Source organism: Helicoverpa zea, chromosome 14 (assembly GCF_022581195.2).
Source record: "Helicoverpa zea isolate HzStark_Cry1AcR chromosome 14, ilHelZeax1.1, whole genome shotgun sequence".
In the NCBI taxonomy this organism is placed as follows: domain Eukaryota; kingdom Metazoa; phylum Arthropoda; class Insecta; order Lepidoptera; family Noctuidae; genus Helicoverpa; species Helicoverpa zea.
In genome coordinates this window covers 10,935,515-10,948,451 of record NC_061465.1, presented here as the reverse complement: position 1 = coordinate 10,948,451, position 12,937 = coordinate 10,935,515, and the positions used below count along the sequence as shown (strand labels likewise).

The 12,937-nt window shown below is 34.7% G+C and overlaps 1 protein-coding gene across 1 annotated transcript; it reads right to left on the bottom strand.

Moving 5' to 3' along the window:
- Positions 1 to 5,702: 5,702 nt before the first annotated feature.
- LOC124636682 lies at positions 5,703 to 12,678 on the bottom strand. The gene is made up of 6 exons (XM_047172844.1): positions 12,649 to 12,678; positions 11,929 to 12,158; positions 11,413 to 11,522; positions 10,230 to 10,361; positions 6,134 to 6,206; positions 5,703 to 5,894 (listed from the first exon to the last, which is right to left on the bottom strand). Exons 1-6 carry the CDS (start codon positions 12,676 to 12,678, stop codon positions 5,798 to 5,800), a joined length of 672 nt encoding a protein of 223 aa, XP_047028800.1. The 3' UTR covers positions 5,703 to 5,797.
- Positions 12,679 to 12,937: the final 259 nt, after the last annotated feature.

The following is a 12,937-nucleotide window of genomic DNA, read 5'->3' as shown; positions in this document are numbered from 1 at the left end:
CAGGTACAATTATTCTTCATACTCCTGGGCAGGTTATAGCATACTTTTCATCACGCTACGATCAATAGGAGCAGAGCAGTGAAGGGAAATGTTGGGAAAACGGGAGAAGTTACTCCATTTTTTAAGCTTCCGTCGCGTGTGCAATAGATTTTTACAATAGCGACACGTGTTCTTTTTGCTATGGAATATTAACGTAACTCAATTTACTGTTACCATAATAGATTGTTTTGAGCAGTGAATACTATGACAATAATAAGTTACCATTATAATGAACATCGCTACTTTACAGTCAAGACAATCGCAATGGACTATTGCTGTGTAGGTCATTGTCAACAATTTACATTAATAAAATCGTATTGTGCATTATGGTTCAAAATTGTGTTCCATTTCTGGTAATATACATTTTTAGCTATAACTTAATGAGAACAAATCCAATATTTATTCATATGGCAAATAAATATTTAAGAAAAAAAATGTCATTTTTTGATATACCAACGATGTTGCTATGTAAACCTGTTAAGAAGTTATAACCAAAAAACGGTTTTTTTATTTTCCTGTAAAATTTTAAGTTTTTGGTTACGATATTATTCGGTGGGGACAGCGATATAGTCCATTAATAGATGTGGGATATTATTCCTTAACATAATATAAACTATCAACAATACGTCTTAGTCAGGCTACTTTTTCTAAAATAGTAATTAAAATTGGTAAGTAGTATGCCAATTTAATATACTTAAATAATGCACGTGAATATTTAAGCCAGAAATTGACAAAAAGAATAAACTTCTTCCAATTGAAATATTTTTTTCTCATTTTCTTGTCGAACTGACTATTTAACTCAATGTATTTCAAAGTCAAAGTCAAAATCATTTATTAAAATAGGCTAATACGATTAGCACTTTTTAACGTCAAGATTTTACAAGAATGACAGCACCCCCAAAACGCCCCCCTTTCACCACTTCCTAGTGTTATGGCTGGAAAGAAGAAGCGGTGAAGAACAAACTTCCCAGCAACACAGCCGTCTATACAATTTAATTATTATTAATTTATTTTACAATTATACAATTCAATTTTATCAATTATTAATTTAAAACACCGAAAAATACAAAATAAAATAAAGCACTTTTGTTCCACTTCAGAGCTGCCATCTGCGTTTATCTGTGAAATAATCATTAACATTATAATATGCCTTTTTAACAAGAATTTCTTTGATTTTGTTTTTAAAAGAACTGTCCGTTAATTCCAACAGATGAACCGGAATTCTGTTATAAATGCGTACACAAAGCCCCACAAATGAACCGTGCACCTTATGTAGACGATAATTAGGTGCGGTTAACTTATGTTTATTTCTAGTATTAAAATGATGTACGTCGCTGTTTTTACTATATGAATCTAGGTTTTGCCTTACGTATATTATATTGGCATAAATGAGACGCCACAGTCAGAATACCAATATCCTTAAAGCTTTCCCTAAGGGAGACTCTAGCACCAAGTTTGTATATAGCACGGACAGCGCGCTTCTGTAGTACGAAAACATTCTCGATATCGGCAGCATTTGTCGGACAAGTCCATATTTGCATTTAGAATAATGTTATCTATCATTGTTATTCTTGTCCGACATGTATGTATGGGGAGACACAGTGTAGTTAACTTTATTAAACAATTCTCAAAAAATGAACGAAGAGTCATAGTGACGTCATATCGACATTTTCAGGATGGTGGACACTCCAAACGCAGCACGATCTTTATCGGACAGGTTGACCACCATTTTCTAGTTAACTTTATTAAACGAATCTCAAAAAATGAAACAGGTATGTACGAAGAGTCATAGTGACGTCATATCGACAATTCCAGGAGTCAAGCATTAAAAAACGCAGCGGCACCAAAATTTGCGCATTCGAAAAGTTTGTCGGACTCATCGTAAGGAAGGCACTCACAAAGTCTTAAATGTATATGTATCAAAAAATTTGTTCGCCGGCCTGGGGACTAATAGGAAGTGGTGAAGGGCGGGCGTTTTGGGGGCTGTCTTTTGTAGATTTGACGTTCAAAAAGTGCTGATTTTCAGCCTACTTTGAATAAATGACTTTTGATTTTGATTTTATATGGAGGCGGAAATTCTATAATTTTTCAATATAATATCGTCTTTCACCTACGGGCGATCTGCGTCTTGTATTAATTTATCCTTCCAATAGTAATTAATAGGTATAATTGCAAGTGTCTTGGCATTCCCATAGGCCGATTAAGTACTTGGCTTACAACTCCGTGAAATTATCGCTTCCAATCCTCTATGTTCGGTCAAGTTATCTTAGTAGCTAATATTCTTCGACATGGTGTTGAAAAAAAAATGGATAGGTACTAAATATGTAGACGACTCTTGCTGTATGGAATGTTTTGATGGTACTACTTTGAATGACTTTCATTTTTCTGTAATTTCATCTGAGAAGGAAAAAAGTCACGCATTTGACTGTGAAGAAATGTTGATATTGTTTATCTTCAACTCCTTTAAAACAATAATTCTTTTCGAATTATTGACTAGGAATAAAATCCTTTGTTTGCGAAAATAATGTTAAATATTCACTTATAATACCACAAGAGCTTCAAAATTATCGGGTATTTGATTTTTCCTGAAAAACTTGACGACTTTATTTGTTTGCAGGGAACCTTGAGGGAAATGCCAGATAATTATGAAGCTCGTGTGGTATTCGGGAGATTATTTTTCCGTCCCAAATGTCGGCCACAACCTGTCAGTTTGACGTAGCAACGACCAGAGAAAATATTCAAAAAATTTTCAGTATAATACCATGTAGGTTGTACCACGTGACGTCGAATGGTGCAATTCTATTGGTCGATATTTGGGTCGGAAAAATAATCGTGGATATCGGTGTCAATGAATGAATAAGTCATCTCACACTTCTGCACATACCCTAAAAGCAAGTTGCAACTGCAACTAACTAAATCCCAATGCTAATTCCAGCAATACAATAATCAATTAACCATTTAGTTCAATGACTCCTCATTGACAAAATAACATCGCGTGGGTGCGTTACCCATTACCAAACCTAGCTAGATGGAATAATGTGACCGAGTCGATCACTTGAGCTATTCGAGTTCTAGCAAACTGTAGACTAAATAGTTGGCCGACAGTTGACCTCACAGTTACCAATTTTTTTTAACAAATATCTGATTCCAATCAAAGTTTTCAGTCGGTCTCATCATCTCCCGAGCCTTTTCCCAACTATGTTGGAGTCGGCTTTCAGTCTCACCGGATGCAGCTAAGTACCAGTGCTTTACAAGAAGCGACTGCCTGCCTGACCCGCTCAACCCAGTTACCCGGGCAACCCAGTAACCTTGGTAAGACTTTTGTCAGACTTCTGACTACCCGTAACGACTGCCAAGGACCTACAGTAACGTTCCTCCGTTTTCAGTCGGTCTGATACCGACTGAATATCAGAACTTTGTGATGTGCGTACCATTCATCTTCACACTGATTTATGAGCCCGACAAACTATCGGCCGACTAAAAGTCTTCAGTGTGTGGGTAATCTTACGATGATTGTATGACAATGAGGAAGTGTTTCGTGGTTCGTCGGCAATTGGTTACAGCTACCGACGTCTCATCTTGACTGGAATGATGATGGTTGGATGTACCATAAAAACAGTTGTCCAGTGTACCATAAATCCGTATGGCTAGCTGTATCTTGGCATGGTAGTTGAGGCTTCGTATATGGGAAGAATCCGCTATACATACTTAGAAGTTTTAAGACTTGGAGTTTTCAATATTTTAAATTTAAGAAACACTCGGGTTTTCTAGTTTGTTATTCATTTATGACCCTTTACCGGCCTTTAATTTTTCACTGAGTTAAATAGGTAACTACACAATATCTACAGGATTTAAAAAAAAAAAATATTCCTTCCAAGAAGTCCTAAGCTTTTTCTTTAGTAAGAGTTTTTAAAATGTAAAATAGGTTCAGCAAAAATTCTTTCAGAAGTTTGGTACTCTTCGTAAGAGTAACATAGGTAGGCACTTATGTACCTTCTACAAAATATGAATTAAAATTCCATCCTCCTCATGAGTGTGATACAGGACAATAACCTTAACCTGTATCCATTCCGGTATGATTTCCTAGGAACCAATTTCGGAAGAAGCATCAGCTAATGTTGTGGATTTTTAGGGATTTATCATTAAAGTAAATGAAACACATCAGCAATGTAATATATCATTAATTTCATAAACATATCGCACAATTAAATACTTAAAAGCTAAATATTTCTATAATAATAATTTATCCATTTAATGATAAAACAATCATAATTTAAATGCAATAAAGACAAATATTGTATTTACATTAAATATTTAGTAAAACATTTATTTCATTTGTATGTAAACTAACATTAGATATGATAATTATTAGGTATCGTAATTGTACTACAAAGTAAAGTTATGAGAAACTGAAACTAATACCTACTGTTTCATCAAAAATTATTGAATTTCTTGCTACAAAATAATACACAAATTAAAATATCTTTTCAAATAAGACATAATGTTAGTTTCCATACATACATACCTACTCTCTTAATTGTCTACAGTAATTTTTTAAAATTTTCATTCCGTAAAATTGTAGATATTTATTCAATAACATTTTAAGTATTTTCAACCAGATTTAAGAAGTTGATCGTACAATTTACAAATTGTAAGTAGATATTACTATTTAATTAAATGCAATATTCATATGTTTCAAAGATTTTTTTTATATTTATATTATACCAGGGTAAATGAGTCAGGTTTTGAAAAGGTTACTTTGGCCTTTGAAAACCGTAACTTTTTTCTGTCTATGTTGGATAATTACGAAATATGACTTGTAAAGCAGAAAATATCTGCGTGCCACACATTTGGAGCTCTTTGTAACCAAATCGGCTTATTTTCTCACTTGTAAAGACGTCAAACGTACAGTGAAAAAGTAATTCTTTTATTACATAATTTCTAAAGAGTCTGGAGTAAACTTTTTTATCAAATAGCATTTAAAATACTGTTTTTGGAAATATTAACATTTTGTATTTCGAAATAGTAATCTAAGTAGTTTTAAACTTGGATCTTTATAGTACCTACGTTAGATAACAAGACTTAACATTATGGAAATTGGAGGCTAAATCTTAAACTAGTCACAAGGGATATAAAGGACTCGGCTATCAGACATTAATAGTAAAAGGTCCGATGTAACTGAACATTCCTGAAATACGCGACTCTTAGCTAGAAAAATACAGCCACATTTAAATTATCTCTCTGATAAAATGCGAATATTTTTCATTTTTATCAAAGTAACAGTTATAGCTAGTTATGATAAGTTAATTAGAACTCTGAATATAATGCAAAACTAAAAAATATAACGAATTGTTTCTCAGTATTTTTATTAGATGTGAATTTAAAATTGTTAGCGGGTTCATTGCTCTCAAATGTGTTCAATAGAGACTACTCTGGTCACTAAGGAATGTACAGTTCAAAAGGACCTGAAATTGACTAGATCAGATATCGAAGTAACATACGAATCATAACAATATTTCACAGATAGCAGTATTCTTGCAAGGCTAAAATAATCTCTGGTATCGATACACCGCTTACATCTAAATAATTAGGTTTCAAATGCGTCAAACTCGGCGGTTTACGCGGGAATACGTGACTCATTCTGATACGGTCGTTGAGTGCGTATTGTGAGTTACTGATATGTGGGTGAGTGTCCGAGTGTGTGTGTGAGTGAGTGTCGGCGAGTGTGAGTGAGTGGTCGTGTGAGTGAGTGGGTCGTCTACCGGCCGAGTCCGGTCCACAGCAGGCCAGGGTCGTGATGGTTGGCACCCGGGTACCCGCCGTCCGCCTCCACGAGAGATCTGCGGTTGTAAGATCTACGTACAACGATATTTAAAACTTAATTTTAGTAATGCAGATATGAGCGTATGGTGGTAGGAGTAAAATAACAAAAATAAATGCAAGACATATAAAGTGACCAATGGAAACATGACCATTTTGCAAAGGTATTTAGATGTGATTGACCAAATATTTCATTGGTTTTCAATTCTTGACTGGAGTGCTGAAGACACGATGCAAAAAGAAAAACCATGAGAAAAATAATACGAATCCCCACCTGATGTTGCCAGTGGGTCTCAGAGGTCGAAGAGCGTACAACTTCCTGATGCCGCTGCCGCCGCCACCAGTGTCTAAGAGAAAATACCAACTTTTAAGTAATCATTACATTATTTTACATATTGGCAGTTAAGTAAAAGAGATTGGTAAACCAAGTGCGTTATTTAGCTTGGCTTTTAGAGTTAAATGGAAAACCTATAGGAACTTGGGTGCTTTGAAATTGCCAGAATCGATAGCGATCGACCGCAATGTTCTTGCATTGTTTATTGCTTCAAACACTTCAAAACGAATTGTAATTTCATCCCGGATTCTCAGGAATTATTGAGTAAATTTGAATAGGTGGATCCTTTATGAATCATTCATCGAATTGTGAATTTAAACAGCACCGTACTTTTCAGGAGATTTATAAAGCTAAGTAGCACAAAACTTGTCGTTTCCACAATGTTCTACTTAGTTCTCAAAGTGAAACATTTCTCGGAATTTATGTTATTCAAAGTCTTTAGAGAAATACGGCACCTCTGTGAAGGCTCTTATTACTTCAGGGCACAAAAGGTTTGTATGCAACTCGTACAATTGAGACCCTACGTACGACACTCAAAGAAATATGTATTTTCTGTTTTCCGGGGTATTGTTCCAGAAATATGACATCGTGGAACATTTTAAACTTTGTTTAGATATATATAAATCACTTTATGCGTCGTAAACTTATGACGACAAATTGAATATACCTATATTTTGTTTGAAAGTTTATATGGTTGAAAAGGGGGTACAAAAACAGTCATGGAAGAAAATTACATATTACGTTGATAAAAAGGCCTGGTACTTGAACATAATGATGCTGATTAGATTATACGCGAAAATTTTCATATTTTTATAGGACAAAATATTGTATAATTAATAAGGGTACACCAACATAATTTGACACCAAATTGGGGTCTTCTATCAAATTTTTTCACCGCTTTGTCATTCGAGCTGCTTGTGATAATCTTTCCGGGAGTTTTGATGTTGTTACGGAATTTTGTTTAAGGCCACAAACAAGGGATTTTCACAGAAATCTGCGCAATGTTTAATGGGTTTTCTGGTAAATATTGGTTTTAAAGGTGTTGGCATAGTAAATGTGTTGATAACAGACGCTCAAAGTTGCTTAAAAGCCTTTGATATTTTATAATATATTTATTATTAATATATTATAATATATTTTTATTTGCTCATGGATTTTTAAACAATTAACAACATTTTGTTAAATATTTTAAAGTCATTCTGTTAGTGCCTTTTTGTAAGTTCCTATATCAAGCACTAAGCAAGTACCAATGATTTTCACTGCATCTTATAATTAAATTCTACATACTAGACGACAGACAAGTAAAACATCTAAAACGTAGGCGTTTAAAACGGAAGCTACAATCGCTCAAGATTCGTCCATAAACGAGAAGGTAACTTCCCGTTGCAATTTGATAGACATCGTTATTGACAGCCGGCACGCCGCCATTTTCCTGCTTCCCCGGTATCTGACGGAGATGCCGTCAGTATCCTCAAGTGATGCTCATTGACATACCGGACTGGTACTCTCAATGGTGACGGATGAGGTCGGGGCTAGCGTTCACTGAATTATGATGTGTGGAACTAGGTACTTAAAGCATGAGATTTTATATGGTGTAAGGCACAGTGAATTAAAAGACTGAATTGAAATTTGTCAGACACGCATTGATTGAAAGATTTGCTGCAAATGGTAAACATTGTTTTGCTGAGGGAGACTACGCCTACCCAGCATAGTAATTTCGGATAAAGGCATATGGTTGATTAAGACTAAGTTACTTTGAGAACATTTTCATTGTCATTCCTGAAAAATTGTGAATAGAAAACCACTAGGATTGGTAGATATCTAAACGCGAAAATCGTTTTGCAAAAAAACAGACGGTGAATTCCCGTGTTAAAGATTGTAATTTACATAAACATAATCTTCTCTATTTTGAAGGACATACACTAACGATTACCTAGGTACATGATTTGAAAAATATTTGAATGTTACGTAAAAAATGTGTCGATTGCAAAATGATTGATGTCCGCGTTTTCAAAGCTATCAAATGACAATTAGGTTTTGTGTAGCTCTATTATTTTTTTATTTATAAACAATGTATTTATAATATTTTGCTAATATATTGGCTAACGACTATATTGTGTCGTTAATCATATCATCTGAACAGCTCCTATTACATATTCGCAGAAACCTAATCAATTCTGAAAATAAAAATGTGACACTGCCTGAAAATAAAATTTATTTTAACCCCCGAGGCGTCTTATAAGTTTGATCACTGTGTGTTTGTCTGCAACATAGGTCTCATTTTGTTTGAATTTGGTATGTCTTTTGCGTATTAATTGCATCGCAAACGAGCTGAAAAGTTGATACAAAAAAATCGTAGGAGTAACAAGCGCAAGTTACACCATCTTTATACCCAAAAATATCTTACGAATTTTCGTATTCACGCCCACCTTGACTGCAACTTTTCTAATCGCGAAGTTTTTGTATGACGTCATACTTAGGTGACATACTTGTTATGAATATAGGGCGGTATTACGGGAAACGTATGACCCATTCATATTTAACATGGTGGCATAGTACAGGCCTGTTCTAGTGAAATGCGTGACACACGATAATGACGTCCATTTGTTTTGTGTCAATAACTACAGAATTAAAAGGTTGTGTAAACGCGCGGTGTAACAAAGAAATTGAAATGGTGTTAAAAGGTGAATTAAGTTTTGACTAGTAAATTTTGGGTGAATTTAGTAAGATTAGAGAATTAGGATTTGCTAAGGAAATAGATTCCTATGTTAGTCATTATAATGCATTATGCATTGATCCTTGGCTACTTGTTTGATAATTTGAGATCCTTTTTTTCAGGAGCGTAAATGAAAATACTAGAGAAAAATATGATATATTTTACATATGCAAATCAAAACGTAACGTCTATATACGTATTATACGTATATAGACAATAGTAATCGTCTCTCCTGGATCCTACTTATACGTTAGAGTAAGTTTCAAGTTGAAAATAGTAAGTCTGATATCAAAGTTTAATTAGTTCGTGCATCTACTTATTCCCAAGAGGAAATCGTATCAAAGAATCTATTAATAAAGTAAGCATTATCGAAAGATTTTTTTAGCTCTCAAGTATTTTTTTTTCTTTTATTTCTGTACCTATCATTTTCTTTTTAGTCATATTATTTTTTCAATGTTGAACAAGGTCATTAAAAATTACGTCACAGCAAAGATCAATTCTTTTAAATTTTTAATTATTTAAAATCTTTAAAATTCATTCGATATAATATTTATTTGATCAGTTAAAGTAACGCGGAATCTGGAGAGAGTAACTTTAAACTTTTGGAACTAGAACGAATTAAGCTGAATTTAGTATAGTAATTGAATTAAGATTCCTCCACCTGTTTTGCGTAACATCCCAAAAACACTACTAATATGCAGTACAAAGTTTAATTAGCTAGGCTAGTACTGCACTTTACCTGCATCCCGTGAGAGTGCATTGTGCACTATCTACTACACGAGTTACTGCGAAACTTTGCTTTTTTAAATAAAATAATATGAATAGAACGTTTTTGTATGTTCCCTTGTTAGATTAGATATGTCTGCGTGTGGTAGTGGAATAAAAGTTAAATGAGATTTTTTTAAAGATATATATGGAATTGTATTAGTGAGTTGTTATTGGTTAATGTTGATTTATACTGCGTAGGACGTAGAAGGCGTAGAAAAGAGTTAGTGGAAAGTCACCAAGCCAATTCTCAATACTCTAGGTATGACTCTAGGAATTGTTTGTGATAAATACTTTAGGAAAGTTAAATCCCCATTGTTCTTTTAAACTTAGTGATTCCCACGGTATTATTGCCGTATATAAGTAGTTATCATAAAAAAAAAACTTTAAATGATCTTATAATTAAACGGCATTTGCCAAAGGAAATAACCGATGTGATTTTCCTAATTCTAAACTTAAATTAACCTAACTTTATCATTTACCGTTTCGCACTTCTCTCCCAGTTATTCAAGAAAATTTTCCCTCTTATAAAACTGTATAGAAATTAAAACTTACTAGAAGCCGGTGCTGGCACCACGGAAGGCGGATCCTGGAACAGGGTGGAGCGCTCCTGGGGCGACAGGGAGACCAGCGTCTCCAGATTGTCTCGCAGCGAGTCGAAGAATGAGCCCATGTCGTTTAGCACTCCTGTAATGTCGTGTGTGTATTGGTAAAGTGGTATTTAGCTTTATTAATTGGATCAATCAGCACATTGAATAACATTTAACACGGAAGAAAAACATTAAGGTGTTGTTGCTAAATATAAGGGCCAAAGCACTTGAAGGGAAAATAAGTACCAATTATGATAAAATTTGAAGATATTTTGACTATATACAAAAAACATAGCAAACGGTCTGCGCACTGTTATGCTATCCATATTTCTGTAGGAATTTGTAACGTAACGTGCTCGAAAACGAAAAGATATTAGTTTTGTCTTTATTAACTTAGTTGTGCCACAGATTACTTAATAGTTATTGTTCTACTAGGCTTTACGACTTAATTAGCACAGTACTTTCATGTTAGTATTCTTCTTTATTACTTCTTTGTAATATAAGCTTTTATATGCGCGCATCATAATAGATTGTGTTTAGCGGAATTTAGCTTAACCGGGGTGTGGTGAAAACTTTGTCACCTATTTCATAAAAAAGTGACAGTCATGATTCCAGTTTACTATTCCACTAAACACGATCTAGAATGTAGAATTATTTACATCAATAGCACACGTCTCATCATAAGGTCGGATGTCTATTAAAAACTTTAGATACATCGTCCGACCTAATGACTTAGCTGTCGATAAATATTCAGGTACATAGAACTAAAGTCCATTTCACGAAAGAAGTTCCGCGGAAAATTGTGGAACTATATATTTTTGTACGTATTTACTGAGCTGTCGCATACACACTAGCGCTGCATCTGCCGGACTTCTTTAGTGAAATGGACTTGTCAGTTATTTTTTCAGAATGTGATATGCCAAGTTTTAACTATTAACAGTTGCAGCGTATTCACACTAACAGATTTTCCGCGTAATACCGCCTGTAGGACCGGAAAATCCGCCAATGTGAAAAGGCTGTTACATAACACGCATTTTGAACGCTTCAAACATAAGCTGTCTCCTTCAGGAGCACAGTACCACCGACAAGCTGTAGGAGTGACAGATACACAACATCGACGGTATATAGCGGTGCGACCGGCTGCTTACCGACGCCGACATACGGCGTGACTGCCTTACCGAGCGCCGGCGTCGGCTGCCGTCTCCGGCGCCCCGAGTTCAGCACTGTCGCCACCGCTGACCGCTTCTCTGAGCCGCCCCTGCAAGTTACAAGGAGTTAGAACTTCATAATTATCAGCTTCATTCATATACATACATAGGTATAGCTACCTACGGCTTTATACTTGTCTACTTACTACTTACTTTATGCCTGCGCCTTTTAGAATACTTTCCGGTATCATAATGAAAGGAATTGTAGTCTAGAGAATGGTAGGGGTCAAAATATTGGCATACATGGTGGATGTGACTGATAGAGTTAACCAGTAGTAAGTAATACAATACCCCTCTTTGTTGCAAGTTTTCGTAAAGAAAATACTTGTAGATAATTTTCTTAGGATTGTGAAGGAAGACATTTGAGATGTAGATAATTGCAAGGAGCTTACTTAGTCACAAATAAATCATACAAATCGGTCACTGGGTCTCCTTAGGTGTCTATGAAAAACTTACCTGATTTCATCATCAAGATAGTTCCTATCGTCAGAGACTTGTATCGGTGGGAGGCGAGGTCCTATACCGGTGTTGCCCAAATCCATGTCGATGCGAGGTGCCCTATCCCAGCGGTTGTGAGGGCCTAGGCCGATCCATGGCTTATCGGCCAGCAAGCGGAGGAGGTCCAGACTTTGACCTCTGCTGTCCCTCAGCTGGGCCTCACTGGCACCTGTCAAAAGGACCAAATCCTAATTATTGAAAGTAATTCTTTACTAAACTGATCCTAAAATTCTAATTATTAAAATTTCATTACTTCAGTTGGCAGAGTAGTGTCTCAAGTCTTATTAAATTGACTTGCAAAGTCTGGTCTAGGTAATCAATTTTTTTTTTATAAAATATGTACAAAGAACTAATGCTTTGTATTCAATGACACAAGTTGTTGGCCTATGCTTAATTGAAGTAGAGATTTCGAATTAAAAGTCTGAAGTGAAACTCTGATCGAATTGATAAGGAAAGAAACTCGTTCAAAAAGATAACATTATAGAAAGATATTTATTTCAAAGAGACATTTCATTATGAAATTGTAACTCATTACTTTTCCGTCAGTATCCTAACATTAAATAATATAAATAAATAAAGATGGGACATCAAATTATAATAAGTCGAGTTATCCTTGTCGAACACAGACAAGAGAATCAAGTGAAGCCTTTCTGAAATTCAATCAAGAATATCACGAACTTTGTTCAGGAAACGATTGGACAGCTTCATTTTCGGTTTATTTATTCTTTTTCTTTATATCTATAGCTATTTTTGTGTTTGAAAAACGTAAAATAATAGATTATTTTATCTATTAAATGGACTAATACAATTAAACCTACTGAAAAAAAAATATGATTAATACACCACTGTTTCACAATTTAACAGATATTTATTTGGAGTGAACTGGCTATAAATAAAAATAAGTACTTGAATAAAATGCTTTAGATTGCTTTGACATTTGCGCAGCTCTTATTAACTTGATTAAATG

Bases quoted from the DNA above. Each gene is read 5' to 3' on its own strand.
- LOC124636682 (XM_047172844.1), bottom strand. From the start codon at position 12,678: ATGAAGCTGTCCAATCGTTTCCTGAACAAA. The intron at 12,159-12,648 runs GTTCGTGATATT...TTCAATAATTAG, and splicing joins CCAATCGTTTCCTGAACAAA to GATTTGGTCCTTTTGACAGG. The intron at 11,523-11,928 runs GTAAGTTTTTCA...TGTAACTTGCAG, and splicing joins TATCTTGATGATGAAATCAG to GGGCGGCTCAGAGAAGCGGT.